The sequence below is a fragment of the Camponotus vicinus genome, unplaced genomic scaffold (assembly GCF_025532165.1).
Source record: "Camponotus vicinus isolate PSW18456_S1 unplaced genomic scaffold, iyCamVici1.0 SCAF_4, whole genome shotgun sequence".
Classification (NCBI taxonomy): domain Eukaryota; kingdom Metazoa; phylum Arthropoda; class Insecta; order Hymenoptera; family Formicidae; genus Camponotus; species Camponotus vicinus.
The window spans coordinates 13,143,037-13,162,418 of record NW_028141976.1 but is presented as its reverse complement, the minus strand read 5'-3'; the positions used below and the strand labels follow the sequence as shown (position 1 = coordinate 13,162,418).

Genomic DNA, 19,382 nt, shown 5'->3' with positions numbered 1-19,382 from the left:
GCAGAGAAAGTCTTATTGGGTGCAAATTTTCTATTTGATACTTATTATCAAAGATATATGCGCACGGATATTTACTTAATGTATATTTCTTAATATTATATATATGTATATATTATATACATACACATATGTGTGTGTTTGTGTATTACATTAAATATATATGTATGTGTTATTTTAAAAAATGGTTTTTTAATAATCTGTTTTAGGTAATACGATCGGAGAGACCGGATGGCGTATTATTAACATTTGGTGGACAAACCGCCCTCAACTGTGGCGTAGAACTTGAGAGAAATGGTGTGTTTGCAAAGTACAATGTTAAAATTCTAGGGACGCCAATCGAATCCATCATACAAACTGAAGATAGAAAGATATTTGCAGATCGTATCAGTGAGATAAATGAAAGAGTTGCACCAAGTGCTGCCGTATATTCTGTTCAAGAGGTATATAAATGACTTAGTAATATTTTTTTATACATTAAAATGTATCTCTTACAATTTTGTAGAATTACAATTTGATAAAATTGACATGCTCAGATTGTCTTATAATAATTTTGCACAAAGATATCGTTTTGGTATATTTAATAAAATTTTTTATTATTGAAGATCTTTTTGTATTTGAATGAATTAAATGATTTTTTCACAATTTTGTAAAATCAAAATATTATATTTGACAAATCAACATGTTTGTTTTCAATATATATATAATTTCTTTCTAAACAGGCATTAGAAGCCGCTGAAAAACTGGGTTATCCCGTAATGGCGCGCGCTGCGTTCTCGCTCGGTGGTCTCGGATCAGGTTTTGCTAATACAAAAGAAGAGCTGAAAATGCTAGCGCAACAAGCTTTAGCTCACTCCAGTCAATTAATAATTGATAAATCATTACAAGGCTGGAAGGAGGTAGAATATGAGGTTGTGCGCGATGCATATGATAATTGTATTACGGTATGCAATATGGAAAACGTTGATCCTCTCGGCATTCATACTGGTGAATCAATTGTCGTTGCGCCAAGTCAGACATTGTCTAATAAAGAATATAATATGCTACGAACAACCGCTATTAAGGTCATTAGGCATTTCGGCATTGTCGGAGAATGTAATATTCAATATGCGCTTAATCCTTTTTCCAAAGAATATTATATTATCGAAGTGAACGCTAGATTGTCTAGAAGCTCGGCTTTAGCTAGTAAAGCTACCGGCTATCCTTTGGCTTATGTCGCTGCCAAATTAGCTCTTGGAATACGTTTGTCGGATATTCGCAACTCTGTAACTGGAGAAACGACAGCTTGTTTTGAACCGAGTCTTGATTATTGTGTAGTAAAAATACCCAGATGGGATCTAAGCAAATTTCATCGTGTCAGCACCAAGGTATTGGATAATTCTTTAATTTTGATTTTATGTCAAACAATATTAGATAATTATACAATGTATATTATCATCTGTATTATTTAAATATAATTGAGAAAAAAAAAAGAGACTATATATATATATATATATATATATATATATATATATATATATATATATATATACTTCTTTAATCCATATGTATACAATATAGCATTCTGAAAACATTATGATGAAGTAAAAACTAATTAAATAAAAAAAATTATATATTTTTCTTCATCTATACAATGTGTAAATTTACAATGTATCCGACTATTATATGACTTAATTGACAATATATATGACTATTTCTATATAATTAATTTGAATATTGTTTCTTTATAATTGTGATATCGAATACTTTTTAGATTGGCAGTTCCATGAAGAGCGTAGGTGAAGTAATGGCGATCGGACGTAAATTTGAGGAAGCTTTTCAGAAGGCATTGAGAATGGTTAATGAAAATGTGAATGGGTTCGATCCTTATGTGAAGACTATCAACGATGAAGAATTAGAGAAACCGACCGATAAAAGAATGTTCGTTCTCGCTGCTTCGATCAAAGCCGGTTACACGATCGATCGATTATACGAACTCACCAAAATAGATCGCTGGTTTCTTGAAAAAATGAAGAACATTATCGATTATTATGTACTCTTGGAAAACATCGATCGTACGAAACTTTCGCATGACTTGCTGCTGGGTGCAAAGCAGAATGGCTTCTCCGATAAACAGATTGCTGCCCTGGTGAAGAGCTCCGAATTAGCTGTCAGAATACAAAGACAGGAGAATAATATTCGACCAATGGTCAAGCAAATTGATACAGTCGCCGCTGAATGGCCGGCCACTACAAACTATCTTTATCTAACGTATAATGGCACTAGTCACGATGTAGAATTTCCTGGTGGATACACAATGGTGATAGGTACAACATTACATGCATATAATCATTGTTCAATCATTAAGAGTAATCACAACAAACAAAACTTTTTTTAACAAAAAAGACACAAGCTTGCTAATTTAGCATCGTGTATGAATTCAATTAAATTAAAAATAATTCTCTTATTATTATTCTCTCATGGATTTCCTTTATAATTATTTATATATAGAAAAGATATGTGATCGATAGTTATCGATATAAATATAATTAAGAGATACATACATTTAATATTAAATAAATAGAGAAATATTTTAAAAATGAGATATTACTACAAAAGATAGAAAATGTAATATGTCTTTTTTAGGTTCCGGAGTGTACAGAATCGGTAGTTCAGTAGAATTTGATTGGTGTGCCGTGAGTTGTCTACGCGAATTGCGAAATCTTGAACGTAAAACGATAATGGTCAATTATAATCCAGAGACGGTCAGTACAGACTATGATATGAGTGATAGATTGTACTTTGAGGAGATCTCCTTCGAAGTGGTAATGGACATTTACGATTGTGAATGTCCAGAAGGTATAATATTGTCAATGGGTGGACAGTTACCAAACAATATTGCTATGGATTTGCACAGACAGCAAGCTCGAATACTTGGAACATCGCCAGAATCCGTCGATGGCGCCGAAAATCGTTTTAAATTTTCTCGCATGCTCGATAGCATCGGTATATCGCAACCAAGGTACGTATGCAATTTTGATTAAATGTGTTATATATGAAAATACATGTTTATTGGGCAATTCTATCTTTTCACAACTGTTTTAGATGGAAAGAATTAACAAATTTGAAATCCGCTATTGAATTTTGCGACGAAGTTGGCTATCCATGTCTCGTTCGACCTTCGTATGTGTTAAGTGGAGCCGCAATGAATGTTGCCTATTCAAATCAGGATCTCGAGTCTTATTTGAAAAGCGCGAGCGAAGTTAGCAAAGAACATCCCGTAGTGATATCGAAATTTATTCTCGAAGCAAAAGAAATCGACGTCGACGCCGTCGCTTATGAAGGAATTATATTATGCATGGCAGTATCTGAACATGTCGAAAATGCAGGTGTTCATTCAGGAGATGCCACATTAGTAACGCCACCACAAGATATCAATGAGCAAACTCTGGCGAAAATAAAAAGTATCTCAAAAGCAGTGGCGGCATCCCTGGGAGTCACTGGTCCTTTCAATATGCAATTAATTGCAAAGGTGGATATCGTTTATATTTTTATGTGTTTAAAGATTGATCAATTAAGTTTAAAAAAGACAAATATGATTTTAATACTAATTATATATTTTTAAAATAATAACATTTTCATAAAGATCTATTTTATTTTCCTTTTTTATGATTTTGATTATATATTGATTTCGTATTTTTATCGTATAAACATAAAAATTATATTTAAAAAAAAGAATTGTGGAAAAGAGAGCACAGGGGAGATTTTTAAATTTTATTATATATTTTATTTTTAACACACAAAAACTAATAAATTAATAATATCTTTATGTAGGATAACGAATTAAAAGTGATCGAGTGTAACGTAAGAGTATCTAGATCTTTTCCTTTCGTCTCGAAAACCTTAGATCATGACTTCGTTGCGACGGCAACCCGTTTAATCGTCGGCGAAACAATTGAGCCTGTGGACGTTTTAGCTGGCTGTGGAAGAGTTGGAGTAAAAGTGCCGCAATTTTCTTTTTCCCGTCTTGCTGGTAAGAATCTCGGCCATTATATATGCAATTTTTACAGAATAATTCATGTTAAACAACAGTAATATATATATATATATATATATATATATGTGTGTGTGTGTGTGTGTGTGTGTGTGTGTGTATTTAATGCTATATTATTTTATATATATCTCATATTATTTCTTTATATTTTTGTCAGATTAAAATATTTACTTTCTCTTATTTAATTAATTTCTCTTTTACATAATCTTTTATTAGTTTAAACTCAAATTTTCCGAGTTATTTAAATTTATTTGTTAAATAAAATATTGTTCAACTTTATTACAATTAATCTATAATGTATAAGAATAAATAATGTATAAGAAATGATATCAAGCGGGAAATTATCGTAATAATTTGTTATCCTACTTTTTTAAATGGACTAGTGTAATTGTTAATTTTTCTCATAAATCTTTTATATCATACAACATGTGCACGTGCATTTTCTCTCTTTGCTTCTCTAATTATCATATAATATATGTATAACGAACTGTTATTATTTATGCGGCTCAACTAAAGGTGCTGATGTGATGCTGGGTGTCGAAATGGTATCCACTGGAGAAGTAGGCTGTTTCGGTGAAAATCGCTACGAAGCTTATTTGAAAGGCATGATAAGCACTGGTTTTCACATTCCTCAAAGAGGTATTTTGCTCTCTATAGGAAGTTTTAAGGTAATTAGCTTAAATATGAGAAAAATTGTCTTTTATATATTACAATAAAATATAAATAAATTTTATAAGTATACTATATTATATATATTTGATGCATTATATATACATATATATATATACATATATATATATATATATATATATATATATATATATATATATATATATATACATAACAAGTAAAATATATTTTTGCTTTGGAAATATATGCACCTTAATTCTTTGAAAATTTGCAATATCGATAACATTTGCAATGAAAATCTCTTACTATTATTATGATAAAATAGTAAATTGTTATATCCAAAGTCTTTAAAATGTATATATATATGAGCTTGTGAACGGTTTATATATATTTAAAAAAATATGTCTTTTAATAAAAATAAAAAGAATCCATTTCGTACACATTTCAGCACAAAATGGAAATGCTTGGGTCTATTAGGAATTTGAAAAACATGGGATACAAATTATATGCTAGCATGGGTACCGCCGATTTCTACACTGAACATGGAGTCGAAGTAAGTGAAAAAAATATTTATAATAATTAAAATTTAAAAAGGTATTTAATTAAAACTACATCGACATATTAATTAAAACTATATCTTTTTGAATATTCAGTCATTTTTGCGTACAAACACATATATGAAAAAATAATTATATTTAAAAAATAATTATGTTATATTATAAGAATAATTTAAAAAAATGAGATATTTATGAGAAAAATGATTGATTATTTTTTTCACAAATAATTTTCTATAATTTGAAACTTATATAAAATAATAAAATATACATAATGTATGTTAGATTTACTCTTCTCGCGATTTTAACATAAATATTTTATTTAATAGATATCATACATATTTAATTGCAATAATATATCTTAAGTGACAAAAATAATGAGATTAATAATAATGAAATAATAATGAATATTGAAAATGATGATATTGCTAGAAATTTGTCGATTTTTATTCGTAATAAATTTAAAATATCTTAAAAGAAAGATGGAAAAAATGGAAAGTGCGTATTACGAGATATAAAGTTTCTTTTAAATTAGAATATTTCTTAATAAAAAATTTGATTGAAATGTCTAATTTATAATAGTGCAATCTACTTTACAAGTTATATTCTATATTATAATAATAGTATTACTTTGCTCAAATCTAACTGTGTTGCACAGTAATTGGCTATTTTTATAAATTATTTTAATTGTCAATAATCACTTTGTTCGCTCATGCATAATGCAATCGAATATCAATAATTTGCAGTCTTGCTCGAATACTTACTAAATTGATTATCGACTATTTTCGAAATATATATGATAATATTTTCGAAATATATATAATAATATTTTGATTAGAAAATTCGTCTTATATATAAATATTGAATATAAATATTTGTTTTTCCAGTAGATTATTTACATCCTAATCTTAATAAATATTTGTGTCATATATATGTCGTTTCGCTTAAGTGGTCTGCTAGGGAGATTACTTTTTGAATTGTACCGGAGGCCGACTCGTCACTTTGATTTTTCGATACGTTTCTTGTGTAAGAATCTTCGTCATTCGATATCGCATTCACTTTTTTCACACTTTTCTCCGCATGTTTCTCATCTTTAAATCGTATTTCATGAGTGATTGCTTTTGTGATCTTACTCATATATTCATGGCTAGACTGCGATTGCTTGCTCTTTGACTGCATCGGCACAATTTGCTCAGCAAATTGTTGCGTGTAGCGATTTTGCAAAGTACTGACGAATATAGATTCTCCATTCCTCTTGGGTGTCTCCGGCGGCTCGTTCGGTAATCTCGTTGAATTTGTCGCCGCTCTCATTTTTAGGGCGTGGATTTTGTCTTGATAAGCCTTAGCGTCGTCCTTGTATCTAGTTTGGTCCGATAGGATAATCGACAGTCGATCCGCTTGATCGAGATAAACTTTCTTCTGCTGATAAGACCTGTACCTATGACAGCATTCGGCCATTTTTATAAAATGTCTAACAAAGAAGTCCAACAGAGCAGCCAGCCTTAAACCTTCCAATTTGGCACAGCATTCCTAGAAAGAGAAAGAAGAAAAAAAAGATGAGAGATGCGAATGTGAATTGGCCGTGACTGTTGATCCTTGTGACTAATCACAAAGAAGAATGGAGATAAGATTAGATTTGCGGGAAGTCGTCCCAGCAAACACCAAGTAACAGTTATATAATTGTTAGTTATAATTTCCTACTCAACAATATAATTGTTATCTAACACATAACAGTTATATAACATGTAACAGTTATATTGTTGAGTAGGAAATTATAACTAACAGTTATATAACTGTTCCTTGGTGTTTGCTGGGGTGTAATATCATGGATTGACTTGGTGCTGTTTGTCTGGCACATTGGTTTACAATAGCGATATATTACGTTGGATTGCTCATTATGAACGCCGATTGATAATCTTATCGCTTGAGGAACTTACCTCGATCTCGACGATAAAATCCGTGGCCTTGCGTGGGGTAATGAGCGTTCTATTCGTAATTACTCGCGTGCTATAGTTTTGCTGATCATTCATTCGAGCGGTGTCCCATAATCCACCAGATCTATTGTAGATCTCTTCCCTATGAGACTCTTCGGCCGTTCTCGGCATGTCTAAGGTCGGATTTACCACGGCTAACCATGGCTGAACTGTCAGTATCTTGAACAACATTGCAAAGTCCAATCGCGGAAAGAATTTGTTACTATGCTTGATGTTCTCCATTGCGTGGAACACGAACATAATAGGGTTATCAATTATTCTCTTTAGCTGTTTCTGGCTGCGTAGCAGATAATCGTCCGGCACTTTACTAAACATATTTCTGTCACGGACAAAATAATCAGGCAGAATCGGCTCATTTTGGCTGATGCAGCGATAAAGACTGTTTAGCAGCTTGATTAGACATTCACCGGTCCGATTGTCAGGCCATTTTGAGGGTCGATCGTCTTCTTCGATTAACCAGAACAGCTTATTTCTAATATGAGAGGTCGTCAGGCCGTGCATGCTATCCAAGACTGGCCTTAAGAATGTTTTATGAAGCATCAATGCGATCAAATATACTTGTACTTGCGAACGAGTCATGCAGGTTTCCAGATAACGTTCTGCGGCTGGAAACGTCAGTTTCCATTCGATTTCCTGCTGAATGTTTCTTTTTACATTTTGATGTCTCAATTCTCTCAATAGAAGATCTCTCTGTTTCAGTAGAAAACCTTCGGGTATCACATAACAACCAAAGTCCTTCACCTTGCCGATATCGTTGTAATCAGGCCACGTGCTTCTCGGTCGATCTAACCACTCCTGAGCGTATGTCGGCCACTGAAGCCATATTGTTGGCGTGATCTCATAGGATTCGATCCTACGCAGTCTGAGACTGTGCGATTCTATTATTTTGTCGCAGTGGATAGCTGAATTTTCTACGTAATTTAAATCTTCTGGTTTAAAACCTAACGGCTCGGCCAACTGATTTATGAAGAGATTGACAAAATGCCTCATAAACATCTCATTGTTAATATAGAAGACTTCGCAGTCATGCTGCCTATCGGCCATCTTGAGGCGAATCTGCTTGTTATTTTGTAATTGTTTCCTTTCTGCTCGCATTGCGTAAATTTTGCCTTCGTTATTTATCCTGACTTTCTTGAAGCACTGCGTCGGGATCATTGCGTTCGAATATATCTTGCTTGACGCATCCATCTTATCATTTTTATGTATGTTACTGGTCTGTGCACTAGGGGTCACAGTGTAATAGCTCCAGTCGCTATCACTGTCATAAGCTCCGGATCTGTAACCGGAACTCGAAATGCTCGGTGGTCTATGGTGATGTCGCCGGTCTACTTTTGGTTTTGTTGACTTCACAGTGTCAGGTCGAGGTAACTGTCGTCGATAACTTTCATTTCTGATATCTAATTCGCTCTTCGAAGTTTTCTTATCACGGTTCTCCACCGAAAACGTATGCTCGCAATCAGACTTGGTTTTAATATCATAATTGGATTGAGTCTTGTAGATATTTTTGCGCGAGAGGGATACTTGATCTCCATATATTTCGTCGTCATGTATATTGGATAAAGATCCAATATTAACGATTGTAGATTGTAACTGAAGAGATCTTATTTTCTTCCTTTGATGAGGAAGTATCATGTTTGAATTACGACCATAAATGCTTTCGCCATCATTATCATATATTTCATCATCATCCTCCATTAATGAAAGATCAATATCTTCTTGTTTGCTAAGATTCCTCGGATATGGAGTTTCATCGAGACGTTGTAATCGTACATATCCTATTGAAAAAATATTTATAATTTTAAAGTTAAGAGAATGTTATTAAAATTATTAATAAATTTTCTTTTAGCAACGTCATTTGAGTTGTGTGTTATCAACTTTTATAGTAATTCAAAATGTTCAATCTTAGTACTCAACAAGAATAAAGGAAGAGGATTACTTAATTTTTTGGCCTCCACAGGATTTTAAAAAAATAATTTCTTTTGTATTATATGATCATTAGGAAAGTTAAAAATAATCATTAAATAAGAAAAAAATTCGATCTATAAAACCAAAATTAATTAATTAGTCTAGATATATCATTACATGAGCTCTTTTCATGATTAATAAGTGAATTAATAAAATGTTTTCGCTCATTATACTTTGCTATCATATTAACATCATTTTAAATTATAACCTCTATCATTTTCAAAGTAAAGGTAAAGATAAATACAAAAATAAAAGTAAATACAGCTCATAATGAGAAAATTATTAAATTAAATTAATTAATGAAATAATTATTCTTGACATATAAGTGATAAATAGGTGAGTATACATATATATATACATATATATATGTATATATAGATATATATATGTATATTTTCACCTATTTATTATGGTCACTTATATGTCAAGAATAATAAAAAATTAATTCTTTTATTATGAGTTGTATTTATCTTTACCTTGAAAATGATATAAATTATAATCTAAAATGATGTTAATATGATGGCAAAGCAGTATAATGAGCGAAAATATTTTATTAGTTCTTATTAGTCATGAAAAGGGCTCATGTATCATAATATACAGGGTGAGCCATTTTAATTAACGCACGCAATTATTTCGGAAACAAAGCATTTTAGAGAAAAATGTTTCAGACAAAAGTTTTATGGTTTCGAGGGGGCCATAAGATGGTATCATTGGTTTGACACTGAAGAGTCATTTGAAGGTCACGTGAAGGTCACTTCAATTTTTTTAAATGGAACACCCTATATATTTTTGCACACTCTTGTAGCTTATCTCGAGAGCTTTCCAAAACACTATAATTAAGTACCTTTTCGTTAAGTACTTTTTGAGTTATGAGGCTTGAAATAATTTCTTAATTTTACATAAACCGTAAAATATCTTGTAAAATATTCATTTTTCGATTATCTTACCTTAATACTTTTACGTACAAAATAATGAGAGGAATCAATTGGTGTAAAGAAAACACATAGTTGTTTTTAAGAAAAAATATGGAATTTGCAATTAACAATTCCATATTTTTTCTTAAAAACAACTATGTGTTTTCTTTACACCAATTGATTCCTCTCATTATTTTGTACTTAAAAGTATTAAGGTAAGATAATCGAAAAATGAATATTTTACAAGATATTTTACGGTTTATGTAAAATTAAGAAATTATTTCAAGCCTCATAACTCAAAAAGTACTTAACGAAAAGGTACTTAATTATAGTGTTTTGGAAAGCTCTCGAGATAAGCTACAAGAGTGTGTAAAAATATATAGGGTGTTCCATTTAAAAAAATTGAAGTGACCTTCACGTGACCTTCAAATGACTCTTCAGTGTCAAACCAATGATACCATCTTATGGCCCCCTCGAAACCATAAAACTTTTGTCTGAAACATTTTTCTCTAAAATGCTTTGTTTCCGAAATAATTGCGTGCGTTAATTAAAATGGCTCACCCTGTATATCATAATATAAATATCATAATATATATATCATAATATAAATTTTATATATCTATAAAAATTAATTTTGGCTTTAATGATTGAGTTTTTTTTTACTTAATGATTATTTTTAACATTCCTAATGATCATATAATACATAAAAAATTATTTTTTTAAAATCCTGTGGAGAAACGCGTTAAGTGACCCTCCTCCTTTTATTAAATTTTTATTAATATATGTCTATCATAAGAGAAATAAATGATTAAAATTCATTTAGAAGAATTCATATAGAAATAATTTTAATTTATTCACTCATTCTCTTTTCTCTTCCTCTATTTCTCTTTCTTTCTATATTTATTTTTTTTTATTTCATATACTGTGATTGTGCTTTTTACCGTAGTTGTGACGTGATGTCTTTCTGGGCTGTCCATCACAATACATATATAGTATTTTTCTTGTATAAGATTTTATCTTTCTTATGTGTACTATATTATACTTTTTTATTACACTATATATTAATTAGAAAGTTTTTCTATAAAAAATCCCATGCTATTGTAAAAATTAAGTATCTTTTATATTCTTTTATATTCACTTAATCAAATGTTCAAATCTAAAAATTCTATTAATATGAAATTCTGTTGTTTGAATTTTTATTCAAATGGAGTAATATATATATATATATATATATATATATATATATATATATATATATATATATAGAGAGAGAGAGAGAGAGAGAGAGAGAGAGAAATTTTTAGTTTATCTATTTTTCATTTCAAGTTTATTTTTCTGTTAAAAGTTCGAAAAAATGTTTAGTTATTTAAACATTTTTAACTTAAAAATTATTAAATATTATTAATATTATTAATATCAGATATTCTTGTTAAAAATAAATTTAGTTTTATGAACCTTTTGTACAAAAAAAGTACGGAGAATCTCAAATAATCTGTACAAACTTTATGATTCGGAGTTAATTTAATACCTGGATGTTCACTCGGTTGCACCATCAGATTATACGTAATCCCATTGTTTAAACTACTGTACTCTGGTTGATAATGATGTTCTGTAATTTCGATATTATTATACACAACATAAATGCGGATGGGTTGCAGCGGTTCGATAATAGGATCGCCAGTTTGCCTCTTCGAAGTGAAGATGATATTATGCGCGATATATTCTTGAAGAATGTCTGGTAATAAAACATGTTTTTGAGATGGCAGTATCTTATTTAGTTTAGCTTCGTAGGATGATGCTAGAGTTTCCTTAATTTGGATTCTATCTCTGCAAAAAGATTCAATAGTTAGTTATAGTGTAATCTATTATTATTATTGGTAATTACAAAAGTTTACTTAAATTTACGTATGTCTGAAATTTGTGTGGATTGGGCATTTATTTTATTATAATTTATTAAAACATTAACACAAAAATAGAAATAAATATTTAAAACATTTGTTTCATAAATAATTTTCTACATATTGAAGAAGAGAAATATAATGACAGTACAACATTAAGACATGTAATAAGCTTATTGAACAATTTATTCAGTTAAGTATTGTAAATAAAATATTTAATTTAATTATAATTATATATATTTAATATATATAATATATTTATACATATTTAATTTAAATATTTAATTTAATTATGTAATAATATAATTAGTAACTTTTTAATTTTTATAATTGAAAAGACGATTCCTTATTTTGCGGAAATACGTGATTGCGTGATTATCAATATTGACAAGAGTTTATATAATTTTGACAGGCGATTAATTATTCAACGATTAATATTTCAACAAATTAAAAATCAAGAAAAATGTAAAGAATAGGTATACATTTTTTTGGCTATACTTGATATCATGTCAAAGAATATTTTTTTATATGTAGTTAAATTTGTAGATTAGATTAAATCAAGATGAATGATATCGATATTCCTTGATCAATATGAATTATCAACGACGTAATTCCAAATATTCTAAAAAAATCTCTCTACATGATATGAATGATACGCGTATGAATACTACAGTCATTTTTTATAAATAAATTAACATTAGTTTTATTGAAATAAATTATATTCCTTAAAATAAATTTGCTTCTATAAATAAATTAACATTTAGTTTTCTATAAATAAATGAACATCAGTTTCACTGTTACGCTTAGTTTATTAATAATATAACTATTGTATGGATGTATGTATTTTTTCAATTCCATTATTAACAATAAAATTAACAATAAATTTACTACATATATCAAACAAATTACGTTATATGAAAATTGTTTTAATTTGTTAATAAACTAACAATAATTGAATATTGTGTCTCATTATGAATTCTCTATGCATTCTGATCACGAATGTTATAAATTATCACTATTCCGCGATTGCAACAAATCACCATTAAAAATATTAAGTGCTTACTCTTCGTAATTCTCAAAGAACTGGATACACATCATGAGATTGTTTAAAATAAAACTCTTAGGATCTCTTGCAATGGTTCTCCTCAATAGCCATAATTCCACATCTTCATATTCGTCCACCTGTTGGGGACGAATAGGTGGTTTAACAGATGGTTTTGACTTCCAGTTTCCCATTTTTTTCTTTCATTCAATGGTATAACAAAGTGCACTCTGAAGACGGCCACGTGGCGAGTGTCTCCACGTAAAAAGCACGTCCTCAGCAATTATAATTGAGACGCACCGTATATCACTTAGATTCACTATAGATCACTTAGGTTCACCATATTATATGTTATCAACATTTTATCATTTCAAATTCAAGGTCAGCGAGGAAACAGCATTATATATGCACGCATAAGAACACGTCGATGACCAATGAGACAGTAGTTTTCTTTCGGGTGATGTCGATAAATAGCTATCTCGTTATCGAGTCAGGGCGTTTTTAATCGCCCGCTTACTATCGGATATCGACAAACAAGCTCTGCATAAAATACTTGTAAAAAATTGCGTCAATGTTGATACGATAAAGCTCTGATATTTCACCGGCCTTGCCAGTGTCCAGTTTCTTATCATCATGGGCTGGTTCATATATAATTATAATTATAATATTTAATATAACATAATAATTATAAAGACAATATGTTTAAGCCATAAGTTACTTTTATTAATAATTCTGTTTTTTTTATTTTCATATTAGTACTTATTAAAACATCGCATAAAATTTATATTATATAAATAAAATAGAAAAATATATATGTATATATATAATATAAATATTTCTTATTATATTATATAAATATAATATGAAATTATGTATTTTAAATAAAGTATAATGTGATATATATATATATATATATATATATAGTTTGAGAGAGATAGGGGGAGGGGGAGGGATTATTATAGGAGGAAATTAAAATAAATGTAGGCCAGTTGTATATAACAATAGATTCATTATTTTGCTATGAAAATTGGTTGATTTTCATGATATTATTATAATTTCATTTTATTTATAATAATGTTATAATAATAATAATATACTATAGTTTTGCATATATTATTATACAATATATATATTATAAATACAAATAACATGTTTGCAGAAAGCATTGCCACAATAGCGTTAAATAAGAAAAATCCCCTACCAATATTATCATAAAATCTCATAACATCAAAATAAAGCTATTACCATACTGAAGTAATAATTACAAGTTACATGCGCAGAACTATACATACGCGCACATCCACTCACTCACACATATACTCACAAAACACATTCAAATTATGTGATATTATTTCTTAGAATTATAGTAATGCACAATAAAGATATAGTAAGTAAGTTTAATTCGTCTTTTGTGACATCACACATAATAATACGTGGATAAAAATGTGATCATGTGTTATCTAATCTATGCGTCAAACTCTTACCAGAATAACTCGACGAATTGCAGATTAATTTTGGAATAATGCATAATTACAAATAGGTATTTCTCAAATAGGATGTCTCAATGTTCTCTTAATTATTTTCAATGGGAAAAATAAGTTTGCTGTTTTTAGAAGATGGAAAACACGTAAAAAGTGGCGACATATATATATATATATATATATATATATATATATATATATATATATAATCTCATACATTTGTCTCTCGTACATCTCATACATTTATAATTTATGAGTATTCATAATTATAAGCGATTATCTCAATTTTTTGGTTATATCTTATAATAAGATTTTACAATACAGGTAGAACCAGTACAATGGACGTTTGAAAATATCGCCGTGAACGAAGATTCTAGTCCGAGTGAGCTTCGACATCTAGCTGACTTTTTGTCAAAAAAGCAATTTGATCTTGTTATTAATCTGCCAATGAGAAATGGTGGTGCTCGACGCGTTTCCAATTTTATGACACATGGTTATCGGACAAGAAGACTAGCAGTTGATTATTCCGTACCTTTAATTACGGATGTTAAATGTGCGAAGCTTCTAGTCGAGGTAAGTATTTAAATTCAAATCTGCAGAAGTATTAAATGATATATTGTAAGTATTTTAAATAAATATGTATAAACATTAAAAATTTAAGTTACTAAATATATTTCAAAAAATCAAATTGGAAATATAACGAGCAAAAAAATTAATGTAGATAACCATTACTGTCTCATTTAAAACTACATTCTATATCACTCTTACGTCAGTGATCAAAGATCAGTTTTGATAAATAATTATATTACTCATTCTCTTACTTGTATAATTTGGCTCACATTAGATAAGATACTTTAAGTGTAAAATTTACATCCAGAAATTACATATTTTAAGATTATATTTAAATTTATAGAACATCTATCACAATTTTTATTTATACCTAAAACGCAAAATGTGATCATTTATACAAAACAGAAAGAAATATTTTACGACTAAAAATTAAATATTCCAAATCTATATTTGATATTTATGTATTTGTTAATGTTTCAAAAACAGCTATTAGCTTTTTTTTTAATAAAAATGCATAACATATGCGCGCGCGCACGCACGCACGTACGCACGCACGTACGCACGCACGTACGCACGCACGCGCGCACGCACGTACGCACACATAAATTCTAATCATATCGTAATAAAATTATGAGGTATAGAAAATATATTTTTACTTAAGTTTTATATAAAATAGTAAAAATAATTGTTTCAAGATTATTAATTCTTTTAATTATAATTGATAATATTCTTTTCAAAGTTAGCTTAAAGAAATAACTAATTTTCTAGATGTAGCACATCCACGTTGAAAAAAAAACAGATAAATTATAGATATACAGATTAATTACAGAATATATAGATTAATCATATGCCTATTTAAGTTTTTGGTAAAAATATTGGGAAAAATAAGTTTTATATAAAAAAATCATTATTTTTATTAAAATTTATTTTAAATTTTGTACAAAATAATGATACATTTAATCATGTTAAAATTATATAATTAGAAAATATAAATCAATTTTTACTCATTCTCACATAAATAATTTTGTATCAAGAGAAACAATATTTCTAATTATTCAAATACATCATTTATATGACGATTGCTATATACAGTCATTTATTATTCATTACTTGCAAATAGATTATGTAATTGTGTAATATAAATACATATCTGCAGGTATGCATAAATGACAACGTACGATTTTTTATGTACTCTTTTATTTTCTATATAGGCGATGAGAATGATTGGTGGAAAAGCACCGCAGATGAAAACCTATATCGATTGTGTGTCGTCGCGCAGGATGATCAGACTGCCCGGCCTCATTGATGTGCATGTACATACTCGTGATCCTGGAGCGATCCATAAAGAGGATTTTGCTTCTTGTACCGCGGCAGCGCTCGCCGGAGGCATCACAATGATCTTTGCAATGCCCAATACCAATCCAGCGGTAGTGGATCATCAGACTTTTGCCATTGCCAAAGAAGTAAGAATTTATACATTTTCCAGCAAAATTTATTTTTACAAATAATATGAAAAATAATTTTTTACATTAGTGCAAAAATATTACAAATGCATCGTTTTCTTTATCAAGCAAGAAAAATATCGTATATATATATATATATATATATATATATATATATATGTATATATATATATATATGTATACGTATATATTATTTACCAATTATATATGTACACGCGGGCGTTCATAATGAAGATATGCAATGCAAATGACCAAAGCAATTTTCATAATTAGAATTAAATAGATAAATCTGTATGCTATATGTACGCAATTATAAACATTTCGGATGTATAATGTTAAGCACAATAAAGAAACGTCAAAACGTTTAATATATTTGCTGATGCCAAAGAGAACATGTACATGCCAAATTCTAAAACTTTTGAAACTATTGTTGTTATTTATCTCATTATGACATAATAAGACGAATAACAGGATAATATAATTAGACCATTAAGAAAAATATTTTACTTACAAGTATTCAGGAAACTCATTATTAAACTAATAAAATGGTTTGGAGGAAATAACTATAATATAAAAAGTATTTCAAAAGTACAGTCGCTGAAGCAAGCGAATCGAATTTTAACATCATGGTATCATAAAATAACAATAACTTAAGAAGTGACACATTTTTATCGTTATGCAAACATTATTAACTTGTTTATATTTAAAAAAGAACATTTAGATATGTATATGTTTATTTATTAATGAGCACGCAAAATAGATATCTTAAATATTTTAGCTTTTAGCTTCATTACGTATATTTTTCATTTATCTAAGGAAAAAGCTTTATTTTCTTATCTAAAATTATAAATAGTTTCACAATATGAGAAAAATTTCGATTAAGTCATATTTAAAATAATTTGTTATAATAAAAAAGATATTGATTATTTATATTATTCATGCTGAAATAGCGAGCTGCAGCTGGTTCACATTGCGATTACGCGCTCTTTATCGGCGCCTCATCAGACAATTATAATATCATACGAGAAATAGCACCACACGCTGCTGCTCTGAAAATGTACCTAAACGAAACGTTTACGACACTTCGTCTCATGGATCTCACTGTTTGGATCAAGGTATGAAAATCATCAAACAGATTATCAATATATGTGTATCTATATGTGCGTTAGCAAGTCTAGTTTATTTAACATGTTTATTAAATTAAACATATATATTTATTTATATATTTTTCACGTACATAAAATAATTATCCTAAAATTTATATTAATATTTGCATAATGTAAAATTATTTTTTTGCAGCATTTCGAAAGCTGGCCTAAAAAATATCCTTTGTGCGTGCACGCGGAAGGACAAACTACAGCTGCGGTCCTTTTGCTGGCAAGTTTACATAATAGACCGATTCATATATGTCATGTAGCACGAAAGGAGGAAATAGAAATTATACGCGCTGCCAAGGAACATGTGAGTATATTAACAACGTCTATTAACAAAAGAAATCAAATTAAATTATGAAACCAAGTATTTATATAAAAAATACTTAGCAAACAGCGTAATTGTAATAATATATTATAATAAAAATGAGCGCTAGATTAAAGTTGATTTTTTGAGGTAATTATAAATTTTATGTTTGATATTGAAAAAAATGTTAAAAAATTTATATTTTTAAAATTATTGTTGGATTTTAAATTAAGAAGTATTTCTCTAGAGAGATATCAACCCTCACCTATATATTGTATATATTCTTGAAGGGATTGGCAGTTACGTGTGAGGTATGTCCACATCACTTATTTCTTTGCCAAGATGACTTGGATCGGATAGGCAGCAAAAGAGGTCAGGTAAGACCCACTCTGGGGACAAAAGAGGACCAACAGGCTCTTTGGGATAATTTGAATGTTATTGATTGTTTCGCAACCGACCATGGTATGTGAATATTTTATTATTATTTCTCTAATTTGGATTGTAACTATAATTACGTGATTTAAATTGTATTTTTTAAATTCAAATTTGCGCTGTATAATTAAAAAGTAAAATAAATACAACAATATCTTGAAATGATAGCAATCAACATTATTCTATAATTCTATAAAGATAAAAAGATGAATGTTCCATGTTCATATAACATCTACTTTATTTTGCTTTTAAGACATACAAGAGTATTTCTTTTGTTCTGAGATATTGATATTAGATCGAATATTTGCACTTATTTAGAAATAAAATGCAATTAGTGTTCTGATAAAAATGAATCTTTTGATAATTTACAAAATTATACTGTTTGTATGTATGTGTATAATTTATTCAAATAAAAACAAATAAATCATTTTTAGCGAGAAATGACATTAATAATCCCCATCTTATTTCTCGCTATCTTAGTTTTGAAATGTCAATTTGTATTTAAGCTCCACACACTGCGCAAGAAAAGACTTCTGAGAAACCACCGCCAGGATTTCCTGGATTAGAAACTATGCTACCACTGTTACTTAACAGTGTGCATGAAGGAAGATTGACTATGGAGGTATTTTATTTTTCAATTATTTATTGTATTATTACTTTTAATGTTGTTTAGCTGACGTAACGGGTAAAGAATGCCGATAAGCATTTCACTCTTGATAACGAATGCGACTGTTATATCTGTACGTCATTCTCTGATTCGAAGATAAATGTTCATACTTAACATGATGTAACAAATCAAGATATCTAAAAAAAAATTTGTTGTAAAGAAAATTTCCTCAATTAAATTGTATGTACACAGATATATTATTGTCACAATTTTTTTATTCGGAGATAATTTATATTCTAATTTGCGTAATAAATCGGAGCCTAAAGTAATTTGTCAGAAATTTA

General features: G+C 29.0%; 2 protein-coding genes across 2 annotated transcripts in view; one reads left to right on the top strand and one right to left on the bottom strand.

The window, feature by feature from the left end:
• Rudimentary (carbamoyl-phosphate synthetase 2, aspartate transcarbamylase, and dihydroorotase rudimentary) overlaps positions 1-19,382 on the top strand; it is a 31,687-nt gene that overhangs the window by 5,387 nt on the left and 6,918 nt on the right. Inside the window, exons 6-19 of the mRNA XM_083096282.1 lie at positions 207-440; positions 720-1,364; positions 1,751-2,303; positions 2,623-2,998; positions 3,082-3,508; positions 3,811-4,009; positions 4,547-4,698; positions 5,109-5,213; positions 14,833-15,081; positions 16,290-16,541; positions 17,492-17,656; positions 17,841-18,002; positions 18,290-18,461; positions 18,938-19,053. Of these exons, the coding sequence (XP_082952408.1) occupies positions 207-440; positions 720-1,364; positions 1,751-2,303; positions 2,623-2,998; positions 3,082-3,508; positions 3,811-4,009; positions 4,547-4,698; positions 5,109-5,213; positions 14,833-15,081; positions 16,290-16,541; positions 17,492-17,656; positions 17,841-18,002; positions 18,290-18,461; positions 18,938-19,053 (3,807 nt within the window). The remainder of the gene's footprint in view (positions 1-206; positions 441-719; positions 1,365-1,750; positions 2,304-2,622; positions 2,999-3,081; positions 3,509-3,810; positions 4,010-4,546; positions 4,699-5,108; positions 5,214-14,832; positions 15,082-16,289; positions 16,542-17,491; positions 17,657-17,840; positions 18,003-18,289; positions 18,462-18,937; positions 19,054-19,382) is intronic.
• Positions 5,591-13,472, bottom strand: LOC145970745 (uncharacterized). Its single transcript, XM_083097669.1, has 4 exons — positions 13,049-13,472; positions 11,616-11,914; positions 7,152-8,983; positions 5,591-6,744 (listed from the first exon to the last, which is right to left on the bottom strand). Exons 1-4 carry the CDS (start codon positions 13,219-13,221, stop codon positions 6,139-6,141), a joined length of 2,910 nt encoding a protein of 969 aa, XP_082953795.1. The 5' UTR covers positions 13,222-13,472; the 3' UTR covers positions 5,591-6,138.